At 35.6% G+C, this 16,769-nt stretch overlaps 1 protein-coding gene across 1 annotated transcript in view; it reads left to right on the plus strand.

Moving 5' to 3' along the window:
• The window catches only part of LIN54 (lin-54 DREAM MuvB core complex component), a 61,356-nt gene that overhangs the window by 14,840 nt on the left and 29,747 nt on the right, over positions 1–16,769 (plus strand). The window contains 4 exon segments of the mRNA XM_088021137.1: positions 1,180–1,303; positions 2,738–2,778; positions 2,780–2,855; positions 7,472–7,614. Coding sequence (XP_087877263.1) covers positions 1,180–1,303; positions 2,738–2,778; positions 2,780–2,855; positions 7,472–7,614 — 384 coding nt within the window.

The following is a 16,769-nucleotide window of genomic DNA, read 5'->3' on the forward strand; positions in this document are numbered from 1 at the left end:
TTAGTATAGTAATGGATCTCCTTTTTTTTTTTTAAGCGATTTGTATTTCATTTATATTTTGTCAGTCACATGTTCTGAGTGTAAGAAAGTAATGTATTCTAAGTGTAAGGTTGTAATGTGTTATTTAGTTTAATTTATAATTTGAGCACAAAGCTGATATTTATGTAGTTCTGTGATCCATTGCAGCTTCTGGTATATTTCTGTCATTCAAATTGGTCATGTTTATTCATTTTAAGTCATTATTTCCAATATTAGCACTTTTAGGACCTCAATTTTCATATCTGACAAAAAATAAAATTAATATTTAATGTTTTCCCTATCATAGCTAAATTTCTGCTTTTAACTATTAGAAGAAGCTCAATCTTTGCATACCTTGATAATTTCCATATTAGAACATTGATAACTGTACCCTCCTTGACTTGTGGAGAATTTTAGTTCAGGTCAACAGATATAATTTAAGATCAGGGATGAATATAGACCCTACCTTCAAAGAATTGATAGCCTAGTAAACAGTATTTTAGCAAATAACATTTCTAGCACCTTTGCCTTTAGAATAGTCTTTGTTTTGCCAAACTTATTTCTTTGTATCCTAGGGCATTAACTTGTTGGGTTCTTTGTATACCTACCCCCTGCTCTATATGTATAGATATAGATATATTTTTAGATATATGTATCTAAAGCTGAAGATCTAATCATAAGCCTGTCTTTATTGTGTATTTATGTTTTGCTTCCAGGGGCCAATGTAACTGCATTTACAGGTGGCTTCATCATTTGCATTATGCTTTCTTAACTGACTCTACTCTTCTGTTATTGAATCATTTATTATTTTGAGGAAATATTGCTGTGTCATAGTGTTTTAGTATTGTTTATTATTAAATAAGCATTATTATTAAACATTTCTAAATACTCATTTGGTTTTCATCATATGCATATTATCCTACAGACTAAAATAAGGATTTACAATAAAAATGCAAAGGTATTGCTATATATTGGCTTAAGGATGGGATCATATTAGTATTTTGATGAACGGCTGAATTTTAGGTGTTTTTAACATGAATACTTAGATATATTCTGTTAAATGAGCTGGTTTCACATGTACTTCTGTATATCAATCTTCTGTTTAATTTTGAAGGTGTTTTACAGAAACAGATCGTCTTCATAGTTATTTATATATTTCAGATTGCTAAGAAGCCTCGAACACCAACCTCTGGTCCAGTAATCACGAAGCTGATCTTTGCAAAACCAATTAATAGTAAAGCAGTTACAGGACAGACAACTCAAGTATCACCACCAGTCATTGCAGGTTATATTTCTTTATAGTTTATTAAGCTCTATGTTTACCTTCCTTATAGATTTAAAAAGGGCTTTTCTGCCATCTTGAAATGTTTTAGTGCAACAAGTAGGGTTATTATCACAAACCAAACTAGTTAATAAGAAATGTGACACTTATTAAATGTGTGCTTTGAGCAAAATATCTTATCTCAAAATTAGTCCATTATTTTAGTCTTCGTAGCTTTTTTTTACCATGAAGGTAGCGAAGTCTTAAGCACCAATAATACTAGCTAACATGTGCCTCTCACTATTCTTAGCTCTTTACATAGTGACTTAAATAGTCCTTGGGCAGTCCTGTGAGGTAGGTATTAATAACAGCCCCATTTTGCCAGTGTGGAAATGGAGGCTCTCAGCTCATAAGTGGTCGAACTGGGATTTGAACCCAGGCAGTTTGTCTCTAGAGCACATGTAGTTAAGTTTAATAGGTTTAAATTAATACCCACGAGAGTGTAGTATTTCATGGTTTCTGTTTGAATTTTTGGTTTCAGTGTGTTAATATGCTTTATATACAGTTTTCTATGGACAGAAAATTGTCCAGTGATAGTAATTACTTAAGTGACAACAGAATTTTAGCTATATTTACCAGCAAGTTCCTCAGTGTGGCCCAGTTCTCTTTCATTATATACTTTAAAATTTGTCATCACCAGTAACTGTAACACCTCAGATCTTGACTTCAAGTATTTTATTTTCTTCATAGTTTATCTGCATTGTATTCTCAATCTAGCAGTTCTTTGACTTTGAGATCTCTAGTCCATTAACCCTTCTGTTTTCTCATTAATAATCACCCACTTCCTGTCCTCAGATTCTTCCTTAGTCAACATGGAGTCCATGACCCATAATTATGATTTCTGAACAAACACCAGTGATACTATTCTTTTCCCTTTCTCCTTCTATAATGGCTTACATCCAGCTCTCTTCTTACTTTTTGCCTGGCAGGCTGCTCAGTCAGTACTTCTAGAGAGACACACAGCCATGGTAACTGGTCTTTAATTCAGAGCTATACTAACATGACTCTTTTCACCAGTTAGGGGCTCATTTCTAATTTCCATTGTGTTCAAGGCTTATGGAGGTACCTCTGGATGGCAGACTTGACTAGAGACTTTCAAATGCTAATTACCCATTGCTAGAAAGTGTATTCTTTTGATGAGGGTACTTCAAACATTAACCGTGGGGGAGGGTGGGGTAGGTGGGGATATATACTAAAACCACCTACTACTGTTTTTGATCAGTTTACAGAGAGTGTAACAATAGACAACTCTGAAGTCAATGGCAATGATCTGTCATTTTCCTGAGGCTTTGAATTGTATATAGGGAGGCTTCTCATTTTAGCAAGTGAGAGGAGGCATGGAAAGATTGTAATTTGAGGGTAGTGTTGGGTGAATGAATTTTCTCTTTTGGCCCTCAGCAGAGATTTGTGATGTTATAGGAGGCTGTCTTGAGGGCTCTTATGGGAGGCAGGTATGGCCCCAGAAGAAAGACTGGAACAGGTTTGAATTTGGAGCTGGTTCAGGAAGTGGGCTTCAGTTGGCTGAAAGTAAGGAAGGTTTTGGATATATTGATGAAAAAGGGACCCCCACCAGTCCTCTGGGAGGTTTTGGTGGAGAGGATTAACCAAGAGGAATGACCCAGTGCAGTGTTTTGTTTTGTTTTGTTTACTAGTTTTGAGTTTGAGAGAGTTCCTTAAATTGTTTAATTATGTGGGAAAAGTATATGCTAAACAATTGTGGTGTCTGCAGAAGTCTCTGAATGAATATTTGGTCATTGCCAAGATTTCACCTTTTTTATATTTGACTGTAATGATGTCATTGCTGGGTGTTTGGGTCATTTATATAATGTGTGTGCACACTAATCATAGCTTCACCTTTTAATTATAGGCAGACTTATTGGTTCTACCAAAAGGCATAGATAGACTCCTGTTAAATTTTATTAGAGTTGTTGGCATAAGTTCAGTTGGAGAGAGAATTTCTACTGTCAACTGGTTCATTACATAGCCTTTTAAATTCGTATGAGCCAAATTTTAAAACACTGAGGTAGCTTTCCTCTTGAATTCTCTTTATCACAGGGAGGTTCTATCATCTTTATATTGCAGCTATTGATTTCTCAAAGTACATTTAGATTGTTTTTAAATGACTTTTGGTCTTCTCATTGAAGATGGATATCTTTTTCTGTCTTACAGTCAAGATAAATTTATGTTTATATATAAGTGATTTTTCTAAAATGCAAATCTGATCTTGACACACCCTTGCTTAAGATTTTCTTGGCTGTATCCATTTATCTATTTCTTCGCTTCAGTCTGTCAGATTTGAATTCAAATGCAAGTGCTTTCTTAACATTAAAGGCATTTCTGATTGAATACATCCTTTTTTCATTTTCACCTCTTATCAGTTCCATATTTACTGATTTAACTTATTTTAAGAGATTACCAAATGAACTACGTTCTCTTAGGACTTAGGATCTTGGCATTGTTCCTTTTACTTAAAATGCCTTTCTTTGCTATACTCTTCCCCTGATCGTCTCTTATGTACTCCCATAAAACTTAATTACATGTACTAAATTCTAACTTTAACTAGACTTCTTTAAATTTCATACTGGTTTTTACTATTTCCATTAGTCACACTGTATTATAATACTTGGTTTTCTTGTCTGTCTCCCCTACTATATTTGTAATTTTTCTTAGTGGTAATTTTTTTGCTTTGTTCTAATTTTTAAAAATTTATATTTTAAAAATTGTGATAAGATATACATGCATAAATTGTGGTATAACGTTTTAATCATTTTCAAGTGGACTGTTCGGTGGCATTAAGTATATTCACGCTTTTGTACCACCATCACCACCATCTATCTCCAGAACTTTTCTCATCTTGCAAAAGAGAATCTCTATACTTATTAAATAATAACTCCTCATTCCTCCCTCCCCGCAAACTCCTAACAGAGACTTTTTGTCTCTGTCAGTTTGATTGCATATCTCAAATAAGTGGAATCGTACAGTATATGTTCTTTTGTAATTGGCTTATTTCATTCAGCATAATGTCCTCATAGTTCATCTATGTGGTAGCATGTAAGAATTCCTTTTTTAGGCTGAATAATACTCCATTGTGTGTATGTATGTATGTAGCTCTTTTATCTTGTTTATCTTTCCGGACTTGGCACAGTTTCTGGCACATAGATGTGGCTCAGTGAATGTGTATTTTTGGATGAATGTGTATGTCATGGAAGTGGTGTGGTGTGTGGAGCTATTGGGAAGCTTGGGTTTTAGTCATGGCTCTTCTATTGATTTTGTCTGTGATCTTGGGTAAATAATTATCAGTTCATCTTATTTCTATAAAATGTTGATAGCTGACACTTCAGAGGGCTTTGGAGATGGTTAAATGAGATACAGAGGTCCTCGTTCTCAGAGCTCCTGAAGTACAAGGTTGCTACAGTGGAGCAAGCTTCGTCAGTGTGAAAATATTCACTGATAAACTAATCTCTTACAGAATTAGTCCTCCCTTAGATAGGCGAGCTCCCTGCCTGCCCCCCAGCCCCCATCTTTTGGAGTACGTTTCTTGATTCTTGGAGAACAACCAATGATAGAGTGTAAATACCTTGCAAATTGACTTCAAGGGGAAATTGTATAACTTGCATACTTGCTTGAATCTGTCTGCACAGCTAAGGATAAAGAGGGGTTTGGAGATTAGATAATCTGGAGAGATGCTATCTGGATGAGAAATAAGCAAGCCCCTAAAAAAGAATAACTTGAATTTTAAAGAGGTATAGAGGATTCTTGGGAAAATTGATGAAATCCTGAAATATTTTGGCAGAGATGACCTTCAATGTGATCATGTTATGCCCATCAAACAGAATGTCATTGTGCTGACATACAGTTTTCAGAAGAATCCTCTTTCCCCCAGACTTAACAATTCATCCTAAGAGTTAGTGTAGTTTTAATTATAAATTGGAAATTTGTTATATAAGCCCCCCAAAATATATATATTTTGTCTTAGAAGCCCCCCAAAAGTGAAAATTTTACTCTTAGTTTTCTTTGTTATTTGAAATAAAATTTTTGTCCCTGTTTTAAACGAATTCATTTTTACGTGGCCTTTTTCCGGATCAATTATTTTCAGGAATTGAGGATTTTCTGTATTAACTTGTTCAGAAACTTTTTTCTGAATCTGTGTAATGCCAAACAAATAAGAAATTATAGTAATAACCATAAATGATGAGCATTTTACGGAACTGTGTCTTTATTGGTTATTTTCTTAACATAATGGTTGTTGGGGTTTCAGGTTTATCCCACAGGTATTAGTTTTAGAAACTAGAACAGGCAAACATTTTACTTCAGGCAGGTTCAACACTTCAGGGTGGCCTAAAAATATCTGATGTAGATTCATTTAGTTTATGTAGAATTGACTTACTTAGTTATGATGTAATTCAGGTTAAAGAAGACAGCTCTCAACTGAAATTCATTAATGACTGTTATCAATGAAATTAAATGTAACCATGTACTACAAAGAAATTGAAAAAATTGTATTTAAAATATTTTTAAAATTCATAAATGTGAGATAAACCTGATTTTAAAAAGAAACTGTGTATGCTGTGGCACTGTTATCAGAAAAAACAATCCAGGAGCTCTTTAGTGCTAGTTCTCTATTTTCGTCTAAAGAGAAAGTCCTTTCTTTTTTCTCTTTTTCTCTTGCTTTCCCCCCTCTCCCTCTCTCTTTCATCTCTAGATAGATCTATGAATTAAATCACAGCATTGAAGAGGGGATTTTTAGAGATAATTTAGTTATCCACCTTTTCTCTTTCTTGGGTGCTTGAAGTCCCTTTTTAGCCAGTGCATTTGATTATACAGCATCTGCTTGGAACACCTTCAGTGACTGAAAACTCACTTGTGGGAAACGGTCATTTCAGTTGGAAATTTTTGTTAGAAGTTCTTTCCTAGTGCTGAGCTGAAACTTGTGTTTCTGTGTGTTAGTGCTGTGCATCTGATGTGCTGAGAGTGGCTCTAATCCTTCCACTTGACAGCCTGGATCAGTCAGGGTAATCTTGGCTTTCCTGCCGTAACAAACAATCTCTAAGTCACAGAAGTTTAACAGATTGTACTCTTAGTTCACACTTGATGAGATTATCTGCATGTCCACTGTGGATTAGAAAGAGGGCTGTGATCCTGGTTTCTCAAGGACCTGGGTTGAGAGAGGGATCATCGGTCCTCTCAGATGTGGCAGAGGGAGAGAGAGCTTGGGGAGGTCTTGCACAGGCAGTAAGTGTTCCGGCCCAGAACGACACACATCACCTCTACTCAGAATTTGTCAGCTAGAACTTGTCAGGTGGCCCTAACCAAATCACAGGGCGTGGGGAGCAGTCAGAAGTGCAGTTCTACCACGTGCCCAGAATGGCAGAGAACCAGAATACTTGGTGAACGACTGTCATACAGTCGTTCAAGAATTCGGAGATGTGTTGTCATGTCTTTGTACGCCTCTCTTGCATAGGATAAAAATTCCTAATATTTCAGCTCATTGTGATATGATTCCCAATTTCCTAAGCCATCCAGACACCGTGCAGTTTTTCTGTGTTTTTCCTGATGGGTATTGTCCAGAAGGGAACACAGTATTCCTGCATTCCTGTTGGAATTTTTTTCTTTTCTTTTGGCAGTCTAAAATCAGGTAGTATTAAACCAGTGTTCAGGTTAGTCTGATAACTTTTATAGACGTGGCTTTAAATTGTGTCCTGAATGGGTTAAGTTCAGAGTAAGACAGCTGTAGTATAGTACAGAGAAAAGTTTTGAGACTTGGATTCAAGGCCTGACTTTCAGGAGCTGCGTTATGCAGGGCATGTTGCATAGTTGTCCTGAGCCTATTTTCTAATTATGATAGATAGAGCCTAACAGGATTGATGAGAATGTGAGCAGATGTGTTTTCATGGACTTTACATAAAGCGGTATTAAGATACAAAGTATTACTAAGAAGCATTGTTTTGTTTCCTTCTGACTAGTTTCAACTTAGTTCATTAGGGACTCACTTGAGTGTTTGAGTTCATATGTAGATACATATGAAGTAGTGAACATATATACTACAGTCCTTGTGGGTGTAGATCATCAACACATACATTTTTATATTATTATTGAAAAAAGTCAAACTGATGTGCTGCCTCTCATTTGCAGGTAGGGTTCTTTCACAGTCTACTCCTGGGACTCCATCAAAGACCATAACAATATCTGAAAGTGGTGTTATTGGATCAACTTTAAATTCTACAACACAGACACCAAATAAAATAGCCATCTCACCTTTGAAATCGCCAAATAAGGTAAAAAAAAAAAATTAGCCACAAATGCCAAGTGTTGTGGTTAATGCCTTTATGTTCTTACTAGTCACTTTAGATACTTCAGTTTTAATATATTCCCAAGCAAGTAGTAGGCATTCATCGAATACTAGATTAATTTAGTAATCAAGGATATATGGCAGAAAAAAAGCCTTACTCTAAACACATAGTAACCTAGTAATCATTTTGCATGCTAAGATAATTTCCATGGCCCATATGAAGATGGGTACAACAAAAATCTTTTGAATGAGGTACATGATGTGTTTAGATCTTCAGTTAATATTTGTGCAAAATTACTGTCTTTGGGAAGTCACATATGTAGTGACTATATGAATATAAAATGTTAAATGTAACTTTATTATTGTTATTTTGATAAAATACTCTGTTTTCTGCTTAAACTGTCCTGGGTTTCATGGAGATCTGAGCTTTTGCTGGGAAACAGAGTACCCAGGGTACTAGAAATTGCCATCAAATGCTGGTAATCAGATTCTCAGTTTTTAGACTTAAGTACAGTTCATTCAGAGCATTCAAAAGCTTTTCATAATTTGTTTTCATTTTAAGGTAGCTATAGTTTTACTCTTAGGTCAAGTAAGTAGTCTTCGCTCACTTTCCTAAAACATACCGAGTCATTATACCAGCATAACATTTTGAAAAGGTATGTTTTAAAGGACATATTCAGGTGGAAAGCTAAGCATCATTATTCTGTAAGATACTGCCTTTGTGATTCTGGAAACTTACTACCCTTTGTACTGCCTTCTCCCTTAACTTACTATTATTATTCATAAATAGAACAAACATTAAACATTTGTTTTACATTTTTAAAAAAGTATAGCTGGTGGTTTATGTCTTAGTGAACTTGAATATAATGTATAAATATAATGTCTCTTATAGTTCATTAAAATGGGATTCTACTGCATAATAATAGAAATTAATTATTAAATGAAATGAATTCAGTAGATATTTGAGTGCTAACTATGTGCTATGCATAGTGATAGGCATTGGGGATAAAAGCATGAATAAGACAAGTTTTTCATTTCAACAGGGAAGTTAGACTTAAACATTAAAAATTGCCCTACAGAATCATGATGGTCACAAGTGGGTTGATGAGCTCTGTTGTGTGTCAGGGAAATTTTATACAAAGGCTATTCTTGAAAGGTCTTAACTTTAAAGGTATTTTGGGTCTTAGCTGTGGGTGAGCAGAGGAGGCTTTCTGGATTGAAGTAATACTTTACACAAAAGTGGAAAAGTGTGTGGCCCTTTGAGGGAACTACATTGCTTTGGTAGTGTAGAGCTCAGGGTGCTGTGGTTAGATGGAAGGTTTTATTATCTTCAGGGAAGTTTGCCCTGTATTGTTCTTGAAGACTTTCTGTGGCTTTCCGTTGCTTCTAGGGGAATGGTGTCCTTGTCTGCACATTGGGATCACCTGGGGAGTGCCTGGTTCCTATCCCCAGAGACTGTTTTAATTGATCTGGAGTTTGGCCTGGTGTCAGGATTTTTAAAAGCTCTCTAAGTGATTTTAATGGGTACCCTAGATTGAAAACTACTACTCTAGGAAAATATCAGATATGCATTTTTAAAAAGATGATTCTTGTGGCATTATGAAAGATAGTTTGGAAGAAAGTAAGTCTGAATTTTGAGAGAGACCAGTTAGGTTAGTGATTCTCAACCTTGGCTGAACTTTTGAAGCACCCTGGGACCCCCTGAAAACACTAATGGCTGGGTCCTACCCTGACTGTTTAAATGAAGGTCTCTAAGACTGGAGCCTAGGCATTTTAATATTTTAAAATTCTTAAGTGTGGGCCAGGGTGGGCAATCACTAAGTTAGATTATTATAGTACTTTATGTTTGAGCTAGACTAGTAGCTAAGAGGCTTGGGAAGAAGAGATGTGTTAAAAAAACTTTAAGACATAAGATTGGATGTCAGGGTCCTAGGGAGGAGAAGGCTCTAGGATGACTCCTAGATTCCTGACTTGAATAACAGAGTAGGTGGTGGCACTATGGACTAGTATGACTGGTATATGGGCGATACCTGATGGCGTACAAAGAGGAACTAGCTTGTTTTTCTCTCATCCTTGACTTTAGCCATGAGATCTTGGATCTTCCTCCCCTACCTCTTGACAAGAGGTTATTTTTAACTGTAAGAACAAGCCTTACTTTGGTGATTAAATTCACAGGTATGAAAAATCTAGTCAAAACTTTGAATCTAGTTGAAAGCTTCTCTCTTCAACTCAGACCTAATCATGGCTCAGGGACCATGTAGTGGAGAAGAGGAGTGTTTCTTCCCCTCTTCTACCTCCCCCACTTCTGCTTTTGGCTGCTGACTGGAAGGAAGATTAGAAGAGAACGGACAAAGTTTTATATGACTGAGACTGTTGTAATCTAGTGGCCAGTGTGGCAGGTGTTCAAGTGTGGACTTTCACAGATGTGCGTTTAGGAAAGTTTTTGGAGACCCCTGTGGATATGTCCCCATTGCCCAGTTCTCTGTCAAGAGTGTGATACACACTCAGGCTATCTTTGGCAGTTTTCTCCTGGCTGTCGCTTGACTCCTGTAGTCTACAGCCTTTTACTGCAGAGCACCCTTACAGCAGAGGTACGTGTCTTTGGCCCATCAAGATGCTGTAGCCCTTCTGCAGGCTGGGACCAGTTTCTGTGTTCACGTATGTCCTAAACTCCTGGAGGTATGTGTCAGGTTCTCCCAGGAACTCTCTCATTGCATTCATTTCTGGTGTGGCTAGACCAAGATAGACTTGAGAGTTTATCACACACACACACACACACACACACACACACACACACACACACACACAGTTTCTTTATCACAGTATGTTGCCAACCAAAAATTAAGATGTCTGTTTTCCCTTCTTAGAGTTGTCACCCAGTCTATCCCAGAGATTTTCTTGGAGAGCCCCTGCCTTTGTTCTTACTGAGGTATAAAGCCTTAGCATTCTGTCTTTATGAATTCACTTCTATTTCTAATCTGTTTTGTTTTATTTTCAATAGGCAGGAGGTAGATGACGGTAGTCTGCCATGGATGTCTTGTCTTAGTTTTTAGAGTGTGGGGGCTTATTATTTGTAGTTCTCACTTCAACCAAATTTGAGATAGTAGAAAAAAATCACATTATTGTTTTATACTAGAGAGGGGATATAGGGAGAATAGCTGATTTGGGCAAAAAGATGCTGTTTAATTCTTGGAGATGTTGGTCATTGAAGTACCCGCTGAATAGCTAAAGGAAGATGTCCATTAGGAAGCTGAATATAGGCAGTGACTAAAACTACGCGTGTGGATGAAATCAAGGGAGCGTGAGGTTGTCTGTAGAGAGAAGAAAGCAGGACCGAACCACAGAAATATTAAGTTAGTAGAAGAGAAGGAGTCAGTGGAAAGAAGGAATGGTAAGAGAGGTAGTAGGAGAAACTAAAAAAAACTGGAAGGGGAGATGACTTCAAGAATGATATTGGGCTATAATCTCAAATGTTAGGAAAGTCAGTTAAGAAAAAGACTGAAAAATAAGGATTTGCCCCATTGATCAAAAGTGGTCAAAAGGAACTCCAAATACCCACCTTTTCCTACCTGCCAGCGCTCACAATCTGACCACCATCTGCCTTGAATAACCAGGAATTCTCTCATTATTTATCCCTGTTTATATTGGGTAACATCCAAAGGCCCGGATTGCTGTCACACCTTTTCTCTCTCACATCTCATCTCCTTAAGGCTGTCAGCATGTTCTATCCCTGTTCTCACCTATCCCCTACTCTTGAACTCCCTCCCTGGAGTTCATAATCAAAATAATACCCTAATTCCTCAGTCTCTTTACTGAGTGTTCCTTTTATTTTCTTGTTCTAACAGATACCCAACTCTCCCCTAGGATACTGCCCCAGCAGACCTCTTAAATGATGGCCATTTTTTTCTCCTTTAGTCCTTTAGGCCACTGAGCCTGCAGTGGAGGGGATGGGACTGAGTCTTCCTTGCTTCTTCTCATTACATTCTTCAGACCCTTCTCACTTTCTTCATCTTTGAAACTAATGTGTTCAGGTTTGTTTTGGAAGTCAGGCATATTTTCTCCATTTACTTGATACTATAGTTGTCTGTTATTATAGGACATATTTCTTCCATTATATTTATTTTCTAAAGTAATCCTCAGTTCTCTAAAGTATTTATTAGATATGTAAATAAGCGCTAAACCAATGAAAATGTTCTACATGGTTTACTTTCTTCTTGCTTTAGATTTTAGCAATGCTTTTCTCTACTTTCTGACACTTAATGTCTTTTGTCCTGTAATCTTATTCTTACCTTTAAGTACTGTTTTTTTTTTCATGGCATATTTGGATTTATTTCAGAAATGCAGTGTGATTTAAAATTCAGAAATCTATCTGTCGAATTCACAACATTAATAGGAAAACAAATAATTTTACAAATATATACAGTACATCTCAATACATGCAGAAAAATCCTGATGGTAGCCAGCCTCCATTTTGGTTAAAAATACTTCAAACAATAAAAATAGAAAGATATTTTAATAATTTGAAAAGGCAGAAAATGCATCAAACTTCATGTTATCTTGCAGTGTTGAACAAGCATATCCACTTCCCACACTTGTTCAGTTCTACTGCAGGCCTGCATTAATGTGGTATTGCAAGAAAAAGAAACAGATGGCATAGGGTTTCAAAAGAAAGTAAAAAAATGTCACAAATTACATATTATGTTATTACATACATGTAAAATGTAAGAATCTGCTATTGAACTATTAGAATTAATATATAAATTTAGCAAGATGATAGATACATAGTCAATATAAAAATCAATATTTCTAGACCATTTATGTTTAATGTAATTGTTCATATGTTTGGATTTAAATCTTGCATCTTACTAGTTATTTTCTCTTTGTCTCATCTCTTTTTTTTATATAACTCTTCTTATGCCTTCTTTTGGGTGAATAGAATTGTTTTTGTGATTCTATTTTTTCTCCACTATTGGCTTATTGTAGTTTAAACTTTTAAAAAATTTATTGGTTGCTTTAGAGTCAAATAATACATTTTTGACTTATTGTAGTCTACCTTTATATTTATGTCACTTCATGTAGGGTAAGAACCTTATAGTTGAGTACTTCCAGTTCTTTTCTCCTATCCTTTATGCTGTCACTGTTAAACATTTTACTTTTACATGTTATGAACTCCGTAATATATTTTTTGTTTTTGCTTTACACAAAATTACCTTTTAAAATAACTAAAAATAAGAAAAGTAAGTCCTTTATTTATTTTCATTTTAACTATATCTTACACGCTTGCTTTCTTTCTGTAGGCCCCAATCTTAGTTTGGTATAAAACTCCTCCCTAAAGAACTTTCTTTAGGAGGGGTGCCTGGGTGGCTCAGTCGGTTGAGCATCCAACTCTTGGTTTCAACTTGGGTCTTGACATCAGACCCCACATCAGGCTCCGCACTCAGTGGGAGTCTGCTTGTCCCTCTCCCTCTGCTCTTCCCCCACTTGTGTTCTCTCTCCCTCTCAAATAAATAAGTAAAAATCTTAAAAAAAAAAACAACTTTCTTTAGGAAAATTTAATTTTCTAGGAAAATTAGAAATTTTTTTAAGGAAAATTCTGCTGATGAGATTCTCTCAGCTTTTGTATTGCATGAAAAAGTCTTATTTTGCTGTTAACTTTTGAAAGATATTTTCACTGGGTAAAAAATTCTAGGTTGACAGTTTTCCCCCCAGTGCTTTAAAAAAGTCACCCCATTGACTTCTAGATTGCATAGTTTTGGCAAGAAGTAATGCTGTAATTTTTGTCTTTTTTTCCTTTGTATATGTAATGTGTCTTTTCTGCCCCTGCCTGCTTTCAAGATTTCCTCTTTATATTTGGATTTCTATGGTTTGACTGTTAATGTATCCAGCTGTGTACTGTGTTATTATTGTTTTCTTTTTTAAATATATATTTATCTTGATTTTAAACTATCTTGGATATAATAATTTATTGTCTTTTATTTTTTTTTTAACTTTTGACTATTATCTCTTCAAATATTTCTGCCTTACGTTCTCTCTTCTCATTCTAGAGCTCTGTTTTTAAAAACGTTAGACTGATACAGATCCATAGCTGTAGATACTCTCTTCTATTTTTCCTCTCCCACTTTGTTTTGTTTGGGTTTGGGTTTGGGTAATTTCTATTGACATGTCTTCAAATGCATTGATTCCTTCCTCATTTTGTGTGGAGTTTACTGACTAGGCCCATTGAAGGAATTCTTCATCACTGATAGTTGTATTTTTTAAATTTCTAGCATTTCCATTGACTCTTTCTTCCAGTTTCCATCTCTCTGCTGCATTTCCCCCATGGTTCATTGCATGTTGTCTTACTTTCCTACTGAGTCGGCTGATATATTAATCATAGTTATTTTAAATAGTTATCTGATGGTTGCAACATCTAGGTCATCTCTTAGTCTTCCTCTCATTTTATTGCTGGAATGGCTGGCTGGACCATTTAAAAATTTTTTTTGGATTTTTAAACTTATACATCTAGGGTGGGGAAACCATATTCTATTAAAAGTAGGTGACTTAGAATACAGAGTGAAGCTGAACTGTTGATTCATTTCAAATCTGATCAGAAAGATTTCAGGATAGTGAACTTTTGGATAAATGAAGCTCAAGAAAGGTAAAGGTTTCCAGACCTTGTGTTCTAGAAAATTGGATCAAAGAGGGGCCCCTGGATGGCTCAGTCATCAAGCATCTGCCTTTGGCTCAGGTCATGATCCCAGGGTCCTGGGATGGAGTCCCACATCGGGCCCCCTGCTCCTCAGGGGAGCCTGCTACTTCCTCACCCTCTGCTGCTCCCCCTACTTGTGCTGTCTTATTATCTCCCTGTCAAATAATAAATAAAATCTTAAAAAAAAGAAATTGGATCAAAGAAAAGAGAGGTTAGAAACTTCGAAACCCTTTCTTTCCCACTAGTTTGGTCTTAGAGTAAATAAATATTCCTAAAAGGTAAGGCCTCATCATACTTTATGTAATGTTAATGGTTACCCTTTTTTCCCTTAGTGTCTTTATGATGAATGTGAATCCATCTTCAAAATATCTTACTCTCTACTTTTGAGAGTTTATGTAAATTATCTTTGATATCTTTGAATATACTTTACATAAACTTCTTGTCAGTTTTGCTCCCCAACCCAGAGGAGTGCTTTTCCTTTTTGACTTTTATTTGGTAAACAAATTGTCCTCTTTGCCCTGCCTGTGGTAAGTACTTGAACCATCACCTAGCCATTTAGAATGCAGGCTGCCATGTGAGGAATTTCAGAGCATAAACTATGTATGGATGGTTTAAGAAAAGCTTAAAAAAAAAAGGTAAAGTTTCTTCTCTGATTCCTATGACCAGTATAACTTCTTGAATTCTTCCTACTTCTGGCTCTTCTAGGTTGGAAGAATTCTGTGAAGCTTTTATAATTAAATTCTAGATTCAACAGTTTACTGTAGTTGCTTTGTCATTTATCTATCTGTCCCTGTATCCATTAATCACCTTATTTTTAAAATTTATTTCAGAGTAAGTTGTACATGTCCAGTATACTTCTCCCCAAATATTCCATTAAGCATACCACTGACTAGAATTCACTATTTGTTTAGAGGTTTTTCATTTAGGTGAACTTTATGTATACTGAAATATGCAGCTCTTAAAAGGTACCATTAGATGAGTTTAGATAAAAAATGCATGTATCTATGTAACCCAAATCTGTTAGGATAAAAACATTGTTATCATTGTAGGAAGTTAAGAAAAGTTTTTCCTAATTATTTTTTAATGTATCTAGATAAACAGGGCACCTATCATTTGACAGGTTTGGTAAAAAAACATTTTTGACGTATGTCCTAGAAATTGAGAAACAAATGACTGCAGATTATTAAAACTTTTTGCTTGTAGTTCAGATAGGTTCCAGGTTTTTTTCTCTCCACTAAATTAGAGGAGGACCTAAGTGAGTTTTCAGATCATTAAAAATAATTTTTGATGGTAGAATAAATTTAAGTTTGGGTATAAAACTCAGGAGTTGTTCAGAATCTTAATGTATATTACAATAAATATTCATCTGTTCATGTATACTTATTTGTGCAAATAATGTTTTTAGTATTTATAAGAAAAATAGGAATAGAATTGGTACTGAACTCTCACTCTTGCAATATGTAATGTTCAGCTGTGAGTATGGGAAATAATCTTAAAAAAAGAGTACCATCATCCATCTGATTAAGAGATGCATTCTAGGGGCGCCTGGGTGGCTCAGTTGGTTAAGCGACTGCCTTCGGCTCAGGTCATGATCCTGGAGTCCCGGGATCGAGTCCCGCATCAGGCTCCCTGCTCAGCAGGGAGTCTGCTTCTCCCTCCGACCCTCCCCTCTCTCATGTGCTCGCTCTCTCTCATTCTTTCTCTCAAATAAATAAATAAAATCTTTTAAAAAAAAAGATGCATTCTAATAAAATCCTTTTTATTTGTAATAATCACAATTTGTAATATATTTATTTTGCTTTGATTAAGTCTATACAGTAATTAACTCAATCCAGACAAAATTATATAATACTTAGAGCTTTACATTAATGGGAAATAATGTTTTTAAATTTTCAATTTATATACATCTTTTTGTTTCAGAGGATTATAAAAGAATTTCATACATAAAAATGTTACATGGGAATAAAATTTTTAGAGTTTATGGAATTAAATACAAGTTCATAGAGTAAAGGGAATAATGTAAATTTCTGACTGCTAAAGAATGGTTTATTTGTATTAAAAAAATGTAATAGATACTGGTGAGTATCAAATCACCGTGTGGATTTGATTCCCTGAAATACATTATAAAAAGTGATGTGACAGGTTTATGTTAATCTTACTAATACTTATAATAGGCTTGAAATTACAACAAACTGAATGATGTTCTTAGTCTCTCTGAAGATTGTCTCCATTCTAGCCAGCTGGAAGAGAAAAGACATGGAAAAGCACACGTGGGAGGCTTTTATGGGCCAGACCTGGAAATATGCTTCCATTCACTTCACTAGCTAAAATAAAACTGAGTTGCATGGCCTCACCTTAACAAGGGAGGCTAGGAAATATAATTGGCTATATGCTTAGGAAGCAGAAGAGACTGTGGATTTTAGTTAGCAGAAAGCAGTCTGTAGCATAATTAT

The sequence above is a fragment of the Eumetopias jubatus genome, unplaced genomic scaffold (assembly GCF_037043125.1).
Source record: "Eumetopias jubatus isolate StellerSeaLion01/CBP00866 unplaced genomic scaffold, mEumJub1_p1.0 scaffold_2, whole genome shotgun sequence".
Lineage (NCBI taxonomy): Eukaryota > Metazoa > Chordata > Mammalia > Carnivora > Otariidae > Eumetopias > Eumetopias jubatus.